At 42.0% G+C, this 19,863-nt stretch overlaps 1 protein-coding gene across 3 annotated transcripts in view; it reads left to right on the top strand.

Moving 5' to 3' along the window:
• EGFLAM (EGF like, fibronectin type III and laminin G domains) overlaps window positions 1-19,863 on the top strand; it is a 76,125-nt gene that overhangs the window by 42,013 nt on the left and 14,249 nt on the right. For all 3 annotated transcript variants that reach the window (XM_050913371.1, XM_050913372.1, XM_050913370.1), the window contains exons 8-16: window positions 682-797; window positions 1,042-1,378; window positions 3,910-4,010; window positions 5,267-5,367; window positions 6,461-6,605; window positions 9,087-9,276; window positions 13,033-13,158; window positions 13,923-14,166; window positions 18,214-18,325. In XM_050913371.1, coding sequence (XP_050769328.1) covers window positions 682-797; window positions 1,042-1,378; window positions 3,910-4,010; window positions 5,267-5,367; window positions 6,461-6,605; window positions 9,087-9,276; window positions 13,033-13,158; window positions 13,923-14,166; window positions 18,214-18,325 — 1,472 coding nt within the window. The remainder of the gene's footprint in view (window positions 1-681; window positions 798-1,041; window positions 1,379-3,909; window positions 4,011-5,266; window positions 5,368-6,460; window positions 6,606-9,086; window positions 9,277-13,032; window positions 13,159-13,922; window positions 14,167-18,213; window positions 18,326-19,863) is intronic.

The raw sequence follows: 19,863 nt of genomic DNA, 5'->3' as shown, positions 1-19,863 counted from the left end.
GCGCTCCAGGGAGAGGCAGAAGCAGATTATGCACACGAAAAACACATGATGTTTGTGCATGTTTCTTTTTTCGAGGTGCTAAATTGTGTTTTAAAAAATAGCCTAAAAATATACTTAGGATGCTAATTTCAGGAGCATTGGAGCCAGTGGAGGCAGATAAAGTGCTAAGCAGAGTGTGCCAGAAAAGCCCTACCTAGATGCATCTCTTTCCCTGTTCCAGTTATTTGGTCACCAGTAGGGCAGGTACGGGATGTGTATTTATATGTGTATATGTGTATTTATATATGTACAATGTATGTGTATTTATAAAAGGGAAAAGTTACATCTCAAAACAATTCAGTTATTAAAATGTTGTCCACACTGAAAAAGTTCAGAGCCATTGTCGTGGAAGAATGATGTATAGAAGTCAGTTTGCAGTGGGAGAACAGAGCTTTTTCTCCTTTGTTTGTTTAGTCACTTAGTAAGTGACTAAATGAAGGTCTTCACTTTGTTTTAGGTTGTATGTATATCACTTGGACAGCGTCTCCCATCTTCGGGCTGCCACTTGCATTGTCTGTGCAGGATGAACATTAACACCACTTCAGATTTCAGTGTGGCGAATCAGGGGGTGGTAAGATCTGAGTTGCTGTGTGTAAAGAGAAAAAAATATATGAACTGAATATGCCAGTTGTGTCTTTTTAGGCTCTGAGGAGTTAGGAAGTGGAAGCTATGGGCACCAGTACATCACAGACACAGTGACTGGTGATGATGATGGATTTGATATCGATGACTCAGACTACGACATTTACATAGAAGAGGTAAATTTCAGGATTTCACTTTGACATTTCTGTTTTCTTTATAGTCTCGATATTTTGAAGTGTCCAGTCTTGTCAGGAAGTCTACTATCTGATATTTTGTGCTCAGATATAATGATATGGTTGGTTTTTTTTCTTCAGTGAGGATGAGTTTGTTGCCTCAGATCTGTGTCTTGGAAGGTATTCGTTTCATTTCCACGTAGCATTTTAGGTTTTACTGAATTTGTGTTTCTTTATTTCCTTTCAGCTCAGGCCACTTCCTGCTATCAAAGGAGGCAACAGAAAATTTCTGGTCGAAACTAAGGTCACGCCAGGGTCTAGTTCCAGGCTCCTGTCACGGGTCCTTACAACCACTTCTGAACCCACTACTTCCGCTCCCACCACCACGCGGCCTTCAACCACAGCAAGGGTGACTACGGCTCGGGCAGCAAGGAGGGGCGGCACGTCTTCTGCCACACGCCTCTTTGATCTCTCTTGCGATGAGGCCATCTGTTCTGCAGACAGCTTTTGCATCAACGACTACGACCGGGGTGGCTCACGCTGCCACTGCAACTTGGGAAAAGGAGGAGAGACGTGTGCGAAAGGTAGGTTTCTGCGTGCCTGCTGCTGCTGGCGGCTTCTCTTTGTCTGGGGCGAGGAGCAGCTTCGTGATGAACCAACCAAAGTGCAGTTTGGGAGTAGCCGGCTGGGCTTAATGGATCCCTAAGGACAGCAGCAGCTTCCATGTCTCAGTTCAGACATCGGCCCCTTTGCTTCTCTTTCCTCAGCTAGGTGTGAAGAAGTTATTTAATAAAGCTGAATGCAGACCCCGTGTGAAGGTGCGCAGGGGAGGTTAATCCTCCTTCCCCCACCTAGGAGTGAGAGGGTGATGGAACCAGGTATGTTGGTAGGCACCCAGGCCTGACAGGGTCCAGCCATGGCATCCACAGCTTCCAGCAGGGACATTCAACCCCCCTTTGACCCTTGCCTTTTGCCTGCAGCTGAAGCCCTCAACCACCTACATTTCCAGTGTGGTCCATTGGATGATGCTGATCTTGCAGCAGGGATGTGAGACAGAGCCCCCATTGTAGAACCCTCTCCAGAGGAGGCTTTCCCCGTGGTCCACAGGGCAGAAGTGCTGGAGTGGTAGCCCCAGCACTCGTGTCAGGCAGCCTGGGGCAAGGGAGGAACAAAACTCCCTCCCCAGTTCAGAAAGCATGACCTGAAGCCTGGGTCAATGTGAGGAGGTGTGGTTGTCCCAGTCGGGACTTGCCATGTGTCCTCTCACCTCCCTGCAGGGCAGCTGAGCCATGGCAAGAGCTTGCTGAGCTGAAGGAGGCCGTCCTTCTTCTCCTTCCCTTCCCACCTTCCTGTCCTCTCCCTCTGCAGGCCTGACCTCGCCCTTTCGCTGGGTCTGATGTTGAGCTGATCACCTGGTGAGCCAGTCCAGCTAGCTTACCAGGCCATAAGCAGGTCACTTTTTTTTTCCCCCTGGAGTTATTTTGCTTCTGGTTTGGTGACCAAGGGATCAGATGAATGCCAGAGCTTGTGCAAAGAAAGTGCCCCGTTGCTTGTAGTGGTGCTGTCCCACCAGCTAAGAAAGAGCTGATCCATCCCTCTGCATGCTGATCTGGTCTGCCAAGGCCCTGCCACAGAGCAGAGCATCAGGGACACACGTTTCTTCTGCTGGCTTGTGTTAGACATTCGTGATGCACAGTGTCATGCATCAGGGATACAGACACTGAGGTTGTTTGATCTTCTCCTGGTGCTGGAGTAAAGAGAGCTCATTCTGAAAACAATCTGTTGTGACTCAGCCGCATGGAACAGCTGCAGATGTGATTTTTGGCCTTGATCAAGTATGAAGAGTCAAGGATTTATTTGAACTGACATAACTGTATACAAGTTGTAGAGTGGGTTTGTTAACGTCAGTCCAAAACCACCATTTTTCACAAGGGAGTGTGTTATTCCTTAGTAAGCAGTAGCATCATGTACCAATATTCCCTTGTACTGAGTTTCTCTGCAGCAGCCAATATTGTTAAATAGTATATTAATCTGAATGAAAACAGACTTCTTTACAATCAACAGCTGCATGGCGCTCTGGTCCAGTCAGTTCTGCTTGTGATCAGGGCATGAGTTAATTGCTGTCTGCTGTGGTTACATTCAGGTTTATAGCACCGGTTCCCTTCACCTCGGCCTAAAATGTATGCCTTGCAAACAAAAAAGCTGAGCACACTCTATCCAGATCCAAATATGCAAGAAAAACCCACTCAGTATTCAAATAGCAAAGAGGAATAGGACTCCTCATCCTTCCTTCCTCATTAGACTTAGATCCGCTGCAAAAATAAGAATTCAGGCCTGAAACTGTGTCTGTCCTCAGTGCTTCTTAGGAAAATGAGCTGCAAAGGTAGCAGTAAGACATCTCCCTGATTTTCTTTTTCTCTGCTGAAGTCAGGGTGGACCTCTCACATAAGACAACAAAGGGTGAGGATTGACAACACCAGCTGACAAGAGCAATATGAAGGGCCACTGTTGCAGCCAGCGATGGAGAGATGCCTGCAGGGACTCTCCCCATCACTCCCTTTAGCTTCTGCCCTGAGCTGACTTGAGGGAAGCGGTGGAAGGTGCTGGGCTCTTATTAGCCACCCAAGGATTCTGCAGATGCTGGACGCAGCAGCTATGGAGCAGCAGTGACTAATGCAGTGTAGAGTCTGGCCACATTTCCCGCATGTTTTTATAATCCTGCAAAACAGAAAATTACTTTGTTGTCTCTGTCTTAAACGAATGCTTAAAAGGAGATAAATATAAAGTCAATGGGTTCTGTCTTCTGTAACAAGGATGAAAATCTGGAGAAATTTCCACTGAAGCCAGTGATTAAACTGTTGATCACTATTTGGCCCTCAGTATCCTGTTTCTTTCCAGGTTCACCAGGTCTTTGGGAATAAAGGAATTAGTTGTGAAAGGTGGTGGGAGGACAAGGCAATAGGTTAACTGATTGTTGACTGCTGCTGACTAATGGTTGTCTCTGGAGGAACTCTGCCTTTCATTTTCACCTGATGTTATCTAGAGCTAAATGTGTTTATCGATTTTTATATGGGAGAAAACTGCTAAATAACATGCTTCTGTCTTTGCTTTTCAGATATTATTATCCAATATCCTCAGTTCTCTGGGTACTCGTACATCACCTTTGAACCACTGAAAAACTCCTATCAGACATTTCAAATTACCCTTGAATTCAGGGTAAGTTTAAGCAATTCCAAGCTCACATAGGAGCTTTAAATTTTATTTGCTTATTCTGATGCTGTGGACAACGGAACAATAGCTTAGCTTCAGTATAGCTTATAATGTAATTGTGGGGAACCTATACATAACCTTTATCTCTAAAGATCTGACTTCACCTTCAATGAATGCAAACAAAGTTGGTAAACTGAGCTAAAATGTTTGCATCCATTATTGGTAGGCAGTGCATGAGAGAATCCCTGGGACTAGTAATACTGGTATTGCAACTAGCGGCAATGTACATTGGCAAGGTTATATCCATGTGAATGAGCTACAGGCTGAAGTACACCTGGAATTTTTGTGAATTACAGTTTGGAAGTGGCATGCAGTATCTTTGCATATAAGAAACCATGATCTTGTTGTACTGAGCAAAATATTGCCCTATATCCAGAGTTCGTTTCCTACCCTGCGGGATTTAAGTAGGCATTATTTTCCACCTCTGAAGTTTGGGATACTGGCTACTAATACATGCAAGATACTGGACTACTTAATCTACAAGTCTGAATTGATGGGGTACACCCCACAGTGACTTGTGTTAATGCTGTCTGTGTGTTACAGACAGAACTGGTAGGGCTGCTTGTAAGCAGGGTGGCTGAGCTCTCGGATGCACTCCTGCTCACACATAAGGCAGACTTGCCAGCCTCACAGCCTAGGTACAAGACTGTCACTAGAACAGCAGCAGTCTGTTGTCTCACATGGTGATCTAACACTCCTCTGGCAACTTGTCAGCTTAAAATGCAGGATGGCTGTGACAAGCCACTGTGTCGGCTGCTATGCACATATGGAGAAATCCTGTCTGCACAGGTTGTTCGGCTTGAAAAGTGTCAGGCTCACTGAACTTATGAAGCAGGGGGTGTGTATTCATGTACAGTAAATCTGATGTGCTAGGACATTCTTGCTGGACTTTGTGCTCAGAGGTCTCATATGGGACATGTCTGACAGTCTCTAATGCTTTCAGGGTTGTTTTTAGGTCTGATACTATCATACTGTAAGTAGAAGAGATGTTCTTAAACCATTTAAGCATTAAGGCAATGTTTTTCTCGGTTCTTCAAATTCAGGATTCAAAATTGATCAATCAGTTTCTGATTCCGCAAGTTAAAAACTCCATCTGAAAAATGCTGTCCCTTTTCTGGAGAAAAGTCCCCCAGTGCTGCTTGCATTTATCTGTTACTGTGAGGCTTAGACTTTGATTTTTCATGTTGATGGAATGATTGCAGGCTGAATCAGAAGATGGTTTGCTGCTATACTGTGGAGAAAATGAACACGGTCGTGGTGATTTTACGTCACTGGCAATCATCCAGCGAAGCATCCAGTTCAGGTAAAACCTCCACGGTAAATCTGGTGTAAAGAGACGGGGCCATTGCTGCCTCCTGGGACTGCTATATATGGCGAATATCTGCCGTGTCTTTGACTTCTGCCCCATGCAGTGTGCAAAATGGACAGTATTACTTCATTTAACAGTTCTTCAATATTTTTTTCTCTCATCCTTCTTTAGTGTGTGGACATGTGCCCTGTTGAACTCTTTTTACTCAGACCTTGGTGTAAAGGCAAAATAATCAGTTTTCTTCAAGGCATTGGTCCGGGCCTCATTGCTATGTTATCAGAAATGCCAGTGAGCCACTGCATTTGCTAAGCTTATGAGCTGTGCAGAGTCAATGTTTTTGCTTCACAGCAAAAGGACCTGCAGATAACGTAGCAAAATAAAGGATTTAATGCCAGCAAGGGGCCTGGAACTTCATCTTACATCTCTTGTTTAGATGAGAGTTGCAGGTTTTTTAAATGAAGATGGAGGGGGTTTCTTGCAGTCCCATAGATATGGAGCATGTGAAAGAGTATCTCAAGGATCTCCTTACTTGGGAGGGTGAGTCCTTTGGAAGTGGGGAATAACAAAGTGGGTGATGTGCCTTAGTTGTGCTTCTGTTCACCTGCACTGAATGGCAGTCAGAGAAAATGGCATGTTTTGTGCACATTCAGCTCCACAGAGGCTCTCCTGGTGGTCTCCTTGTCAATTAGGACTGAGTTTCGTACAGAATCGCAGAGTTATTAATGTAGTACTGCCTTTTACCAAGGAACTAGAAAAATTCCCAAGAGAAATTACTGTGATAGCAGGAACTCAGATTGTAATACCCTCCATCTTGAAACAGTTTCAGCTGTTGGCAGGCTTTGCAATGCACTTGGTATGGCCAGAGAATGCAAAATCTTCTCCATGGGAGAAAGACAGATAATGAAGTTTGAAACTTAGAACAGATCATATGTAGACCTGCTGTCTAATTTTCCTGTGGTCTGCTAATATGCAATGTGAAACAGAGAGGTTCCCAGGAGCAAAGGGGATATTTGGAGTCTAAAAACGACTTTCAGTTATTTGGTTAATGTAAGATTGTCACCTTGTCCTCTCTGTCTCATGCTCCCAGGTTCAACTGTGGCACTGGAGTTGCAGTCATAATGAGTGAAAAAAAAATCAAGCTGGGGAACTGGCACAGCGTCACGTTGTTCAGAGACGGGATGAATGGCTGGCTCAGGATGGACAACGACCCTCCAGTGACAGGAAAATCTCAGGTAGGTAATCCTGCACCTGCAGCTCAACCTTGTGCTCTCTCAGGATTATGATGACATTTTTTCTTGCCAGCAGAAGTCTGATCAGATTTTAAAAGTACATTTTTATTTATCAGTGTTGGGGCGTTTAGTGAACCAGGATCAGGGTACAGATTACTCTTCCACATACATAGTCTAGAAATCACATAGATAAATATCCTAGCGCTGAATCCCATCACAGTTTCCCTGTTGTCCTCCATGCTTGCTCTGCCGCCCTTCTGCTACACTTCGCTAGTCTCAGATACAGGCTGCTGTTAAGTTTGCCAGGTTTTACAGCTGCTGTCCCTGATTGCTTTCTTTTTCAAGCCTCAGAGAGCTGCTCTGCTTCCTCAGCCAGAAAAATTAGATGCATATGTTTATATGTGTATATATTTATGTATAACATGCATACAGCCACACAAGGTTTGTATACAGAAGTGTAACTACATATATACCACAGACATAGATTTAAGCACAGTAATGGAGATAGACATTCTGCCCTAACTTATGTTAACACCAACAATTTCATATGAGGCGACAGGATAAAATATAATAGGGAAAGATGTCTTGACGTGCTCACCTGTTGTCAGGCCAGAAAACAGAAGTGAAATTAAGGCACTGAAAAAAAAGACAGTTGCAAATTGTTTCAGATATCTTTCCTCTTCCCTTTGATAGCCACTATTAGCGTGCCATCCCTAGCCCTGAAAAAAAGCGGCTTCAGACATCTTGTTACTTTATACTTTCATGTGCAGGCACCGAAGGGAAAAAAGTGCTGCACATTGAGTTCTCATCAGCTGGAAATGACAGAGGAAAGGATTTCAATGTCAGTCACGTGTTGCTATGTGTTACCAATGCTATGAGGCCACACAAAGGGCAAATGTGAATCAGGAGAGATATGTCCAGTAGAGACTAATGCCCATTGTACAGCACTTCAATGAGACAGCATCTGGCTATGCAGGGCTACGATCACCCATAGCCAAGAAAGATGAAGTCGAAGAAGAAAAGGTGCAACAGAGGGCTAGTAGGAGGATGATGGTTCACAGAGTCTGTTACAAGAAGGGTTTGACAGTGGACACATTTTTCTAGCTGCAGCTACAGCACGAAAAAAGTTAATTGCTCTAGGTGCTGCTCTCCACCAGAACTTGCTGCTCCCATAGTATTGTTGCTGCAGTGAGTCCTCCTCAGCCCTTGCTAGTTCGAATGACCTGGGTTAGTGTCAGCAGAGTGGTGGTGTTTTCTGACCTGATTCATTTTGACTTGAACAGTCTAGAGAGTGCCTACAAGAGAAGTGGAGCTTGATGGACCAAGGAGGGCAGGAGCATCAAAGGCGACAGGCAATGGCAAGTGGTTCGAGGCAGGCTGAAGAGCTGTATACCCACAGCCCTGGCATATGCCCACTATGAAACCCTGTGGACATCTGAACTCTCTTTAGCCACAGGCTCCACCTGAATATTTTCCCTGCTGAAACTGGGATCCATTTGACGTGTTTCTGCAGTGCACTGTGCAGTGAACACCTGTAGACTCAATGACCTTCACTTATGTAGCCTGGCAAATTATTGGCTATGGGGATATAATTTATTGTTATAAACACTATGGAGGCAGGGCAGGGGTGAAAATCCAGAAAGCTTTTAGGCTAAAGGTCAGTGCTGTCAGAAGGACACATTGGTAAAAACTGGCCATGAATAAATGTGGATATTTTGAATATTTTCTTCTAAAGGGCAGTGAGGTTTTCAAACAACCTTTGAGCAGGAGGCAAAAGACATATATTCTGATCAATTTATGGAGGGAATTGTGACTCCATTGCCCACAATAGCATGGAGTTTGATTCAGTGGTCCAAAAAGTTCTGTTGTGTTCTTTTTTTTTTTGTTCCTTCCTGTGCACTATAGCAGTGCTAGTAAACTTGTATGTGTACATTTCTGTAGGCAGGTTAACACCAAAAAAAAAGACAGGGTGTAAATTTAGCGCTAGCAAAGTAAGCAGAACCCTACTGAAGTTGTAATTTTATCGGCTTTTGCCTTGTCTTTGTTTTTACTGTTGTTTTTTGTCATTTCATTATTATTCAATGCTAAGCACTTGCTGGGTTCTGTCCAAAAGGCAATATCACATTGGGCTGCATCCCCCAGCGCTTAGAGTTTAGAAGACAAACAATTTTGTCAAAAGTAAAGGAAGAAATTGCAGCAAAAACCAGATCACAATCCCTTCTCAGAACATAGTGATTTTTAAGTTTTTTGTTGTGCTTTTAATAGTCCGTGTTATCATGATGGATGTGGGTGCAAAAAGTAACATTTAAAATGGTAGACTGATTGGAGGAATGACTAATGGAAAGGAATTACCAATGAGCAACCTACATATCCCCTGACAAAATTCTTTGTGGAGAAAAACAATTGATTATATGCAGTGTGGCTTAATTAGTTATCCTGTGTTATGTCTGTTCTACATCAAGTCATGCTCTGTTTTCCCTTCAGGGCCAATACAGTAAAATTACGTTCCGGACTCCCTTCTATGTTGGCGGTGCCCCCAGCGTGTACTGGCTGGTCAGAGCCACAGGCACCAACCGTGGGTTTCAGGGCTGTGTTCAGTCGCTCAGTGTCAACGGAAAGATAATTGATATGAGACCCTGGCCATTAGGGAAAGCTCTCAGTGGTGCTGATGTCGGTAAGTGTAATGGTATGGAGTCTTTAATCAGTGATAAAACAGGAGTTACTTTTTTGCCTGTTGAAAAAAATTGAGCAATGGTCCAGGTTTGAGAGATGGAGTATTTTTGGTATGGTATTTCTCTGTGCCTTTGCACATTGCTTTTGCTGGGTCTGTAGTAGGAGGGTTTATCATACTGTGCAAGTAAACATCACAGTTTAGTGTACCAAAACCCCATGTGGACACAGTTATCCTGTACAATAAATAGTAAAACCAGTTCTCATGAGCAAACCGGAAACTCAGTGTTGCCAATATAATTACGTCTGCACCAGTATGTCTGCCAGCATCTCTCAGGATGCCTCTTCATGCTCCTGACTGACACAGTCATGTCATCAGAAATCAATAGTACATACGCTGTGTTTGTATTTAAAACACTATGGACCCAACAAAATGTGTTTTGCCTAAAGCCATCATTGCACTTGTCCAAAGCAATGCAGGCATCTTTTAGACCCACAGCAGTGCTGTGGCCATTACAGAGGGCTTTTCCCCATTAAACCCCATTACTGCTGAGGCAAATAGGCTTTTCTGTTGATCATCCATTGTTTTCATTTCTAGAGTCACAGTGTGTTTTAAAAATACCAGGGAATAAATTCTTTCAACATCTTTATGAAGTGGTATTATAACATTATCTCCCCTTCACAGATTAAAAGATGGAGAAGTAGGGACATTAATTAACTAGTCCTGTCTTACTTATTCATCTCTATTTCATCCATGTAATGGGCACTTGAAAAAAAGACAGGGCAACAAAATCCTTGCTTTAATGACCTCCAAGTCTAAACAGTTTAAGAGTAAGAGTAATCCCAAGTCAAAAAGCAAGTGGTAAAGGCAGGAAATAGATCCCATATCACTGAACTCTCTGTGCCATCCTTCAGCCACAAAGTCATCTTTCTTCTCTTCTGTAGCTGTGCATTTGGCATCCCAAGAAGGAAGTGATTAATGAGAAACTTCCTAACAATTGCTCTGTATTCTCTAGATACCATGACCAAACTTCTGTGCAGTATAGGGGGAGAATAGAGTGGCCCAAGAAACAGATGCTGAAAAGAATTAGACTTTGGAAGCAGAGAGTAATTTCATGATAGACTGAGAATCTATGGAATTTAGATAGATGAAAGCCCTGCTGAAGTTCTCCAAGCCCTAATCTCTATTGCCTTTTGGGTTGCAGTTAGCTTCATTCCCATCCATGAATGTTCCACATACTACTGCATTAACAATCAACATCAATGAAAATAAATGCTGGGTTCTGCTGTATGTGACTCGGAACTGAGTGACAGAGCCTTACTGTCCTTACGTGGCTGCACGCACTTATACGAAACTGTACTAGGAGAGACTTGCAAACAATATGCCATATGAGTTAAGCTTAAAATAAATAAATTGCAAGTGAACTCTACTAGGGTTTAGGGATGGTTTTTGCTAGCCAGTCTTTTATTTCTTTTCTATTGGCACAGTGTATAAATTGGAGGTACTGTGGTACATGGACCACACAATTGAGGGTGGGGAGGAGAGGGGTCCCTCCTGCCCCTGCACCATCTCTGCTGGCTGCAGCAGAAGTCCCACCGGACCATGAGCTAAGGGGCTGACGAGTGAGGCAGAGCTTGTGGTTTAGAGCAGGCACGGCAGGACCCTGTACTCCCACTGCAGCTTCCCTCCTTCCTCATCTGCCACTGCAGCCAAGCAGATGCAGCCATCAGACCTGTGGTTTGCCTTTTCAGTGTAGTCATCTGTGTTGGCCCGAAGGCTGTGATAAGTCACTGAGACATTGTGAGAGCAGCCTGTCCTTAAATACCAACACTGCTCCAGTTCAAGCTGTCCCTCAACCCAGTGAGCCTGCAACTTGTCCCATTGTTGTTATCTTCCTTGTACTTCTTTGTTTCTCAAAGACTTCGTTTAACTTTGATCTGTTTGAACATTCTGCCAGCATTGACTAACAGTGCAGCAGATGCAGTAAAGATGAGCATTGTCTTAGTTTTCTGTTTGTGTCTCAAACTTGATACATCTAGATCCTTGTTTACCCATGTGTCTTGGCTCTGTTTCCTTGTCTATAAAATAGAGCTAGTGCTACTCATTTCTGTGACTGTCACAATAATTGATGAATATGTGAGGGATCTCAGAGACTAGATACCTGTCCTGCTCTGGTTCACTGTGGTCATTACAATGCAGCCCAGCAGGGGAAAAGATGGCTCAAATGAGCACTGCAAGCACACCTGCTCCCATGGCTGGGCATGGGGCAGCCATTTGAAGGAGTAATTGTCCCCTTCCACATAGAAGGAGAGTTTGTTCCCTTCCAGGGGACTTGTGTATTTTGCTTATGCTCCTTGGGTTAGCCCTGGAGCCCTGCGTTATGACTGCTGTACTCAGACCTTCCCTCTCTACAGTGAGAAATGGGCCTGGGAGGAGATTTGTAGATGTGCAATACAAGACAGGTCTAGTCTGGCAGGGAGTTGTACCAGATGACCCAAGAGTTATTACTGCCTCTGTCCTGAGTCGGTGAGAAAAGGTTATTTTCCACCATGTACAGCAGAGTGATCGGGATGAACCAGCACATCAGCCATTTACATCTGCATACTTCTCTGTGCTTTTCTTTCTGGTTATGGGATGGGAAATCAAACTGTAAAGCTGACGCTGTACTAGTGCCAGTACCTTATTGAAGATTTGTAGAGTCCTGGTCTGGAAACCATCTTTACAATCAGTGTACTGTATTTAAACAAAACAAAAAGGGCATATCCCCTTCTTGCAGTAGTTTTGCAAGACTTCTCTCAGTCGTCTCAGATAACAAAACTGTTCTCCAGTGTTTATTGTCGGAGCTGCCTCACCTGTGTCATCTCAGAGGTGATATTTCAACGTGCCTCAAAATAAATGTGTAATTCTTAGTTTGTCATAAACACTTTGCCCCTCCAAATGACGTGCTTACACTTGTACACCACAAATGTCTTATTTGGGCTTTCTTAATGTATAAGACCAGTTTGTTACTATCAACAACGGGAGAATTATTTAATCAGAAACTAAAATAAAGGAGAAAGTAAACAAAATCAACAACTTCCATCAGATGTACATTTGACAATTGCATAATCTGACTTTATAGATACCAGTTTTAAGAAGTAAATGAGTAAATTATTTGTTCTACAACAATTTGGGGTTAATTCCAGCAAGAAGAAATCATCTCCTTGTTATTTTAGTTGACGTGCTAACATAGTAGAAATGCTTCTTAAAAAGCCCATGTGCTGATGATATGGATCCTTTTTAGTGCAGACAAGAGGGCTGACAATCTCATTTTAGTTAATAAGGTTAGTTGATGATGATTAACACCTTCCCTGCTTACCATGGTGTGAATTTACATTGAACAAAGAAGCACTTTAGGGAATTGAAATGAAACAAGTCACAGTGCTTGTAAACAATCTAGAGAGATTTCTGTTTTCTGAGAAAATAATGATGGGAACAAGAGCAGAAGAAAAGTAATCCAGGGAATGATTGAAAGCTACAACTGTCATGGTTTGTTAGTAAGGACTAATTTTTGCTATTTTTAAGGTCTCTTACTGGTCTGGTACTAAAAAAAAGTGCTAAAAATCAAGTTACCTTGTCTAAATTGTGCACCATTTGACAAACTGGGAAAGAATCTAGGCAGGAGAGCAAATTGTATTGCTTAGTAGCAATGATTAACAGCCAAATAAATCTTCTTCAACAAACTTCTCTGATAAATCAATGTTCTGGCTCTGCATTCAGGTGAGTGTAGCAGTGGCATCTGTGACGAGGCGTCGTGCATCAACAGTGGTACCTGTACTGCGAGCAAAGCAGATTCATACATTTGCCTTTGCCCTCTTGGATTTAAAGGTCACCATTGTGAAGAAGGTGAGAGGATGCTGGGCTGCTTATATTTCTTTGTATGTGTTATTTAGTGTTCAATGTGTTTTCCACATAGTGACGCCCAGGGAGGTCTTACGCTATTATGCTCTTACACTGACAGAAGAGAGTACTGGTTACTTCATCATTTTAAAATCACATAGTGAAACCCTCCCCCACCATTCGCTTTGGGGCTACATCCAGCTCCTACATAATCAGTGATTCTCAAACCTCTTTGCTTATTTAAACTAACTATAATTAAGCATCTCAAACTTACTTTTCAGAAGTTAAAATAATGTACCACTCCACAGCTGCACATTAACTCTAAAAAAATCCCCACTTTTCTCCTAAAACCAGTGTCAGTTGTATATTCTGAAATGTAAAGGACCCAATATCTATTTCCTGCTGAAATCACAGAGATACAAACAAGTAGTCAAATACATACAGCATTATTTTCTGTGCTGCAGAACTTTTCATGCCACCACCCGTTGTGTGCATGCTTGCTACTTCGAAAAACACTGTGGTCAGTCACTAAAGAAAAGGGGCACAAAGCTTTACAATACAAATACATCCCTGGAAAAGGAAAGGATTAAGGAGGGAAGCAGTGTTGGCTAAGATAAAAAAATATTTTTAATTTGGAAGATGAAATTTTTAGGTTGTTTGTCTTAACATGAGCTTTAAGTACCTAACAAAGGGAACTGACACTGGTTGGTAGGAGTCAATTGCTTACCTCTGAGCCTCAAGTGACCTGCTTGTGTATTCTGGATTTCCAGCACTCACCTTGGCCATACCTCAGTTCAACGAGTCCTTAAGGTCATTTGCTAGCACACCCTGGCCCTTGGAACCACAGAATTACCTTTCCTTCATGGAGTTTGAGATGACATTTCGTCCAGATTTAGAGACTGGTGTCCTTTTGTACAGCTACGACACAGACAGCAAGGACTTCCTCTCCATTAACATGGTGGCTGGTTATGTGGAGTTCAGGTTCGACTGTGGCTCAGGAACAGCTGTTATCAGGTAAACAGCGTTGCTTGTGTTTCCTTTCCAAAAAACAGTGCCACGGTGCTGATCCAGGAGAGGAGCGGGCTGGAAAGAGTAATAGCCTATAATGAGGTATGGGAGCCCATCAGACTCTAGTGCCGACTTCTTCTAAGGAAACACAGAAACACTAGAACTGTATTCAGGGGGACAGGATTTTCTTCGTACATAAGTTTATGTTTCAAATCTTTATTATCCATGTTACCATGTCATGTCACCATCTTACTGCAGATGTTACTTTTGTTTCTGTATGGTATTGCAGAAATTCACTTCTTGCCTCCACGACATTGTACCATAGCTAATTAGGGGATCTATAAATATTTTATGCATATACTTTCTAGCCACAGGATTGCACAATATTGACACTTTTGTGAGCATCTTCCTTCCTGGTCTCCAGTTCCAGGCAGTAAGTACTGGGCTGGAGGTGTCACAAGAAGATACACCTCCAGGTCCCTCCTTTCCTCATAGTGCTGTTTTTTGGGAGATCTGGGGCTAATATCCAATTTACATAACTTAAACATCTATCTAGAAGATAAATATATGTTTTAAACTAGTCACCCAGGCTCCCAGACAAAGACAGACCTGAGAATTATTCATTACATCCTAAAATTAATGTCTAGGATAGGAGCAATGAAATGCCTCAAAAAGGGCTGCCCTCTCTCTCTCTGTGTAACTGAGTGCCCAGTCTCCAGGCAGCTGTTCCCTGGGCTCTTCTGAAAAGGCAATGGGCCAAACAGAGGCACTCAGTACCTTGGATGTGGTCCAAGAGGCTGCCAGTTTGACCAGGCTGACCTAATATTTAGAAATAATCTATATTAAGCTTATGCAAAATGTGTACGCTGCCTGCAAGTCTTGCATACCGTGTGTTCCCTGTAGATGGACATCAGGAATTTTGGCTATGCTGCAATTAGGAGAAATGTGCTCATTTTCCACTGAATGAGGACTGAAGCAAACAAACCCATTCCAATGACAAAGTGAGAGATGAAATTTCAAGGGAGCAAATGCAAAATAATGCACAACCCTAACAATGCACAGCTGTGGCAATACAGTTAGCGTTGTCAGACAGAGAAAGATCCTGGAGTCATCAAGGATAGTTCTGTGACAGCAACAGCTAACTGCTTAGAGACAAATACAGAAATGTAAGTACAATGCAGAGAATTATTAGGAATGGAATAAGGAACAATGCCTCTGCAAAAATCCACAATGCACCCTGTCTTGAAAACTTGCTGCCATTCTGGTCACTTCATTTCAGAAGAAATTAGCGAAATTAAAAAAGAAGAGTAGCTTTGATATCCAGGGGAGGGAAACAAACAGCTTCCACAAATACAGCAGGACCCTTCAACCTGGAAAAGAAAGAGTTTGGTGGAAGTATGATAAAGGTTTTTAAATTGTGAATGACGTGGAGATAAATAAAGAATTATTATTCTGTGTTTTTTCGGTATGGAAGAATTAGAAGGAGCCTAGTGAAACTGCAAACCAAAAAATAGCAAACAAAGAAAATAAGACTTTTTTTTTCAGACAGCACATAAATAAGTTGTGGGAACTAATTGTCACAGCAAGTTACAGATGCCAGAACTATAAATAGGTTAAAAAAAAAAAAAAATTAGACAAATTTGAAGAAAGCTCCATTGAGGGAGATCAAACACAGTTGTACGGATGCAGCCTCTGACTCAGGAAATTGCTAAATGACAAGTTGCCAGAAGCCGGGAGGATATATCAAGGGAAGAATCACTCCATACTTGCCCTGTTCTTTTCTCTTGCTGAAAAGCGGCAGAAATAGCTCATGTCGGAGACCTTTGCTCCAACCCAAAATGGCCCTTCTTACAACAGCCTTCAGTCTTTTTCTGATTACAGCTATCTAATTCCTACTACTGGCAACCATAAGACATTAAAGTAGACATCATTTTTTTTCCCCCAAGAATATTGTAGCGCTTCAAAACGCCTTGGACTAAAGTTTAACCGAGATGTAGGCTTATAAAATGTGGCAAGAGCCACAAGCACGTGCCTGGGAGTGGAACTGCCCCTTTTATTGGAAAGCAGAAGAGTGAGCAGGACACCAGCTAGCACCTGGGTCATGTGCAGTGGGGAAGAAGAGTGTAGTGAGATAGCTGGGTAATGGGGGAGCCTCATGAGACTGGCAGGCTTCGTTGGAAGTTGTCAGGGTGTCCTGTTCAGCTCCTTTATCTAGATAATGTGTGGGACTCCCACCCTGTCATCAGCTCTGTCAGTGATTAAATAAGATAAATAGATTCCCTGTTTTTCGTGCCTGCTTAGCCAATATCCACTTAAAAGTCTGCCTTGATCTTCCTCATACCACTTCACGCCTACCCTTTGTCCTAAACGGGAATATAACTCTGGTCATCCTGACTATCTGCTACATAGGACCAGGCTGTTAAATATTATAGTATAATCAGAACACAATTATTATGTCTTTATAATTAAGGATGAGGCAAGCTCATTTATGTATGTCAGCAACAGCAGTAGGAAAGCTGACGTTGGCGAAGCTTGGGTTTTGCCTGAAGTGTCCCAGGATGGAAGCAGCACGGTGTGCACAGGGGGCTTGGGAGGGAGCAGGGATGCTGAGCAGACGGACAGATGCAGAACCTGAGCTATTTACCAACATGTCTCAGAGGAGAATTTGTTGTCCCCTGGGATTTCCCTTGGGCAGGCATTCGCAGGATCAAGATCTTCATCATTTGGTGTATTTTTTAAGGTTTGGTTTACATGGGGAAAAATAATCCTTAACCTCACAGCACGTGAAGAGCCAGAAGTGTTCAAATGCCTGCAGAAAGCATTACCAAACTCATGCTGGTTTCAGAAAGCCTGTGAATCCAAGAAATAGCTTGCAACTCTGAAGTGATGACTCTGCAAGGCTTAATCATCCCTAATTGTAATTAAATCTAGCAGAGCAGGAGGGTTAGCATGATGATGACCTAATCAGCAAAGGAGATAAAATATATGTATTGCCACTTATTAGGTAGCCAAAACTGTCTGGTTCCTTTATCTGTATATATTGACTTCTTCAAGGTGGTTAAATTCTGTTACCTATTGATTTACCCAAGGTAGTTAAACCCTAAATGCTACTACATAAGAAAAAGGACAAGTGAATGGCGTTGCTCGAAGATATTTTTTTATGGAGGTTTTCTGAACCAAGTGTCAAAGTAATATTGCCAGCATCATCCAAATAGATGAAAATAGGCTTTGAGAAAATTTGGAGGAGTGAAATAGATACAACAAAAAGATTTCAAAGCTCATGTTGATTGTTCAGAAAAAAAGAAAAAAAAGAGATTGTTATTTTCACATTTTCAAAATTATATACCTTTTTTACTCAGCATTTGAATCACTATTGACTCACTATTTCAAATCACAATTTTTCGGTTCTTTCATTTTGAAATAGATTTTTTTTTTAATTTTTAAATGCAAGTAGCCTGAAAATACAAAACATTATTTCACCCAAAACAATTTTGTATTTTTTCATTGAAAGCTAGAAGCCCTTCAGGTGTCCTAGATAACACAGTTTCTGATTTTTCCAGCTTGACCAGTAAATCAAACACAAGTTTTCATTGCTCCTGGAGGAAAGGCTGCAAGATAACATTTATACATGAAAGGCTTTAACCAGTGCGGGACTAGACTGACCATTAAGTAGGAAGCTTTATCTCCACTCTTATGTCATTGCAAAATGAGGATGTACAGCTGAGACAAAAATTTGTCTTTATGCATTACAAATGACTGAGCAGAAAAATTAGCTCAGAGGTAGCTGAAATGCATGCTGATTATAGAAATGTTTCATTTATAAATAAAAATAGAGTGCTTGTTATTTGCTGTAGGAACATGGTCTTATTTTCCTTTTCTGACAGGGCTCAGAAATTATGTTACTTCCTTATAAGGAAAGAAACACAGTGTTTTATTTTTATTTTTTATTTAGAAAATCATCCCAGAGGACTTGACTTTTTAACATCACAATATTTGAAAATATCAGAAAGGCAAAAGTGTAAAATACTTGAAAATTTTTTCCCCTTAAAACAGGAGCGAAGAACCTGTCAGTCTAGGTCAGTGGCATGAGTTGCGAGTGTCTCGCACAGCGAAGAATGGTATCCTACAAGTGGACAAACAAAAGCCAGTGGAAGGGATGGCAGAGGTGAGCATATGGTATGGCTTGTCATGAATATGGCTGTTAGACTATAAAATGATTGCATGGTAAACTACATAGGCTGCTCTCAAAGCTCTTATACGCTCAAAAAAGTATACATGTTAGGGCAACATTTTCTTAAGCCCAAAATTGGCAATTTGTACATGAAGTCTTCCCTTTAAGGACAGGGATCCTTGTAAAGGCAACTGAAATTGCCTTACCTGCTCTTGCCATGTAACTGGATGCACATTTTTGTGTTTGGTTCATACATGTTCTTGAAGTTCTTTTCTTGGTACTTACTGGTTGTGGCTAAGTCTGTTGAACAATGTGTGCACTATGAAATGCGTCATCTGGAGAAGGATGATATTGAAAACTATGTGCACAAAGTCCTGTTTTTACCTCTCTCTGAATATTGTGCTGGAATGGTAGGCCGAAAGAGAATTGTTTCTTTGTCTTGTCCTTGCAGAAGTAATTTTCAGGACAGAGTCAGGGCTGGAATACTCAGACAGTTGATGACTTGCGTTTTATTCTTCCCTCACCAAGAGGTCATAGTGAGTCAAGTTTGTAATAAGGTGAAATTTTGCTTGTACCAAGCAGGGTATTCACTCTAAGCACTCAAATGCATACACAGAGGTACTTGTTTATCTGAAGAACCTGAAGCTAGAACTGCTTAGAAAATGTCTTTTATTCTTTCCTAGTGGAAAGTGTGGCCAGAAAACCAGACTCCAGATCCTGTTAGCAGAAGAATCTGCGGATTTTTTTGCAAACTAGGAAACTATTTAAAGCTTAGGCTTTTCTTGAAAAATGTAAATAAATTGAAATTCCAGTTGTCTGTCAAGAAACAGATTGAGTGGGAAACATTCAAACAGAGCAGTCAAGACTTTTTTAGATAGATAGGTCAAGATGAAGACTCCCATTTTTTTTCTCTAAGTGCTGCAGTGCAGCTGCAGAAGGAAGTTGGCTGGGAGCTGCCAACAAGGAAATTACAGGAGCTTCTGCAGGACTGGAATTACACAGTTATCCTGTCCTTAGCTGTTAAACATATTTTAGTTCACTCCTGGGCCCAGGACTAGTCCCATCAGGTATCCTGAGCAAATGCTTCTGGTAACTAATGCAAACTGAATGTTTCTTTCATTTAGCCCCATAGCTTGCTATGAATTATCTTTTTAGATGTTAGAAACATTAAATAAGCTCTGTTGCATGGACTTTGCTCTGATTTTAACTTTATGAACCTCATTCTGGTTCTAGATTTACATCAATGTACCTCAAGTCATTGCAAATACAGCCAAATGTGCAGTCAGAAATCACAATGAGTCAGTCCCCTTTCTTTCATTTTGAAATCTTTGAGAGTTTTCAGCTAGTTCTGATTAAGATAAAGCACAGTCAGTAGAGAGTGTCCTACAGTGGCTTTCTTGAGAGAATTTTACAAAGAAATGCAATTAACAGAAGTAAAGAGGCATTGAAGTAAGCTATAGCATTACTGTAGGCTAAATCTGAAGATACAAGCGTGGTTCCAGCTACTCTAATAAAATGTTATTCTTACGTTT

The sequence above is a fragment of the Gymnogyps californianus genome, chromosome Z (genome assembly GCF_018139145.2).
Source record: "Gymnogyps californianus isolate 813 chromosome Z, ASM1813914v2, whole genome shotgun sequence".
NCBI lineage: Eukaryota > Metazoa > Chordata > Aves > Accipitriformes > Cathartidae > Gymnogyps > Gymnogyps californianus.
The sequence above is the reverse complement of the archived record's forward strand: the minus strand, read 5'-3'. Positions and strand labels throughout refer to the sequence as shown.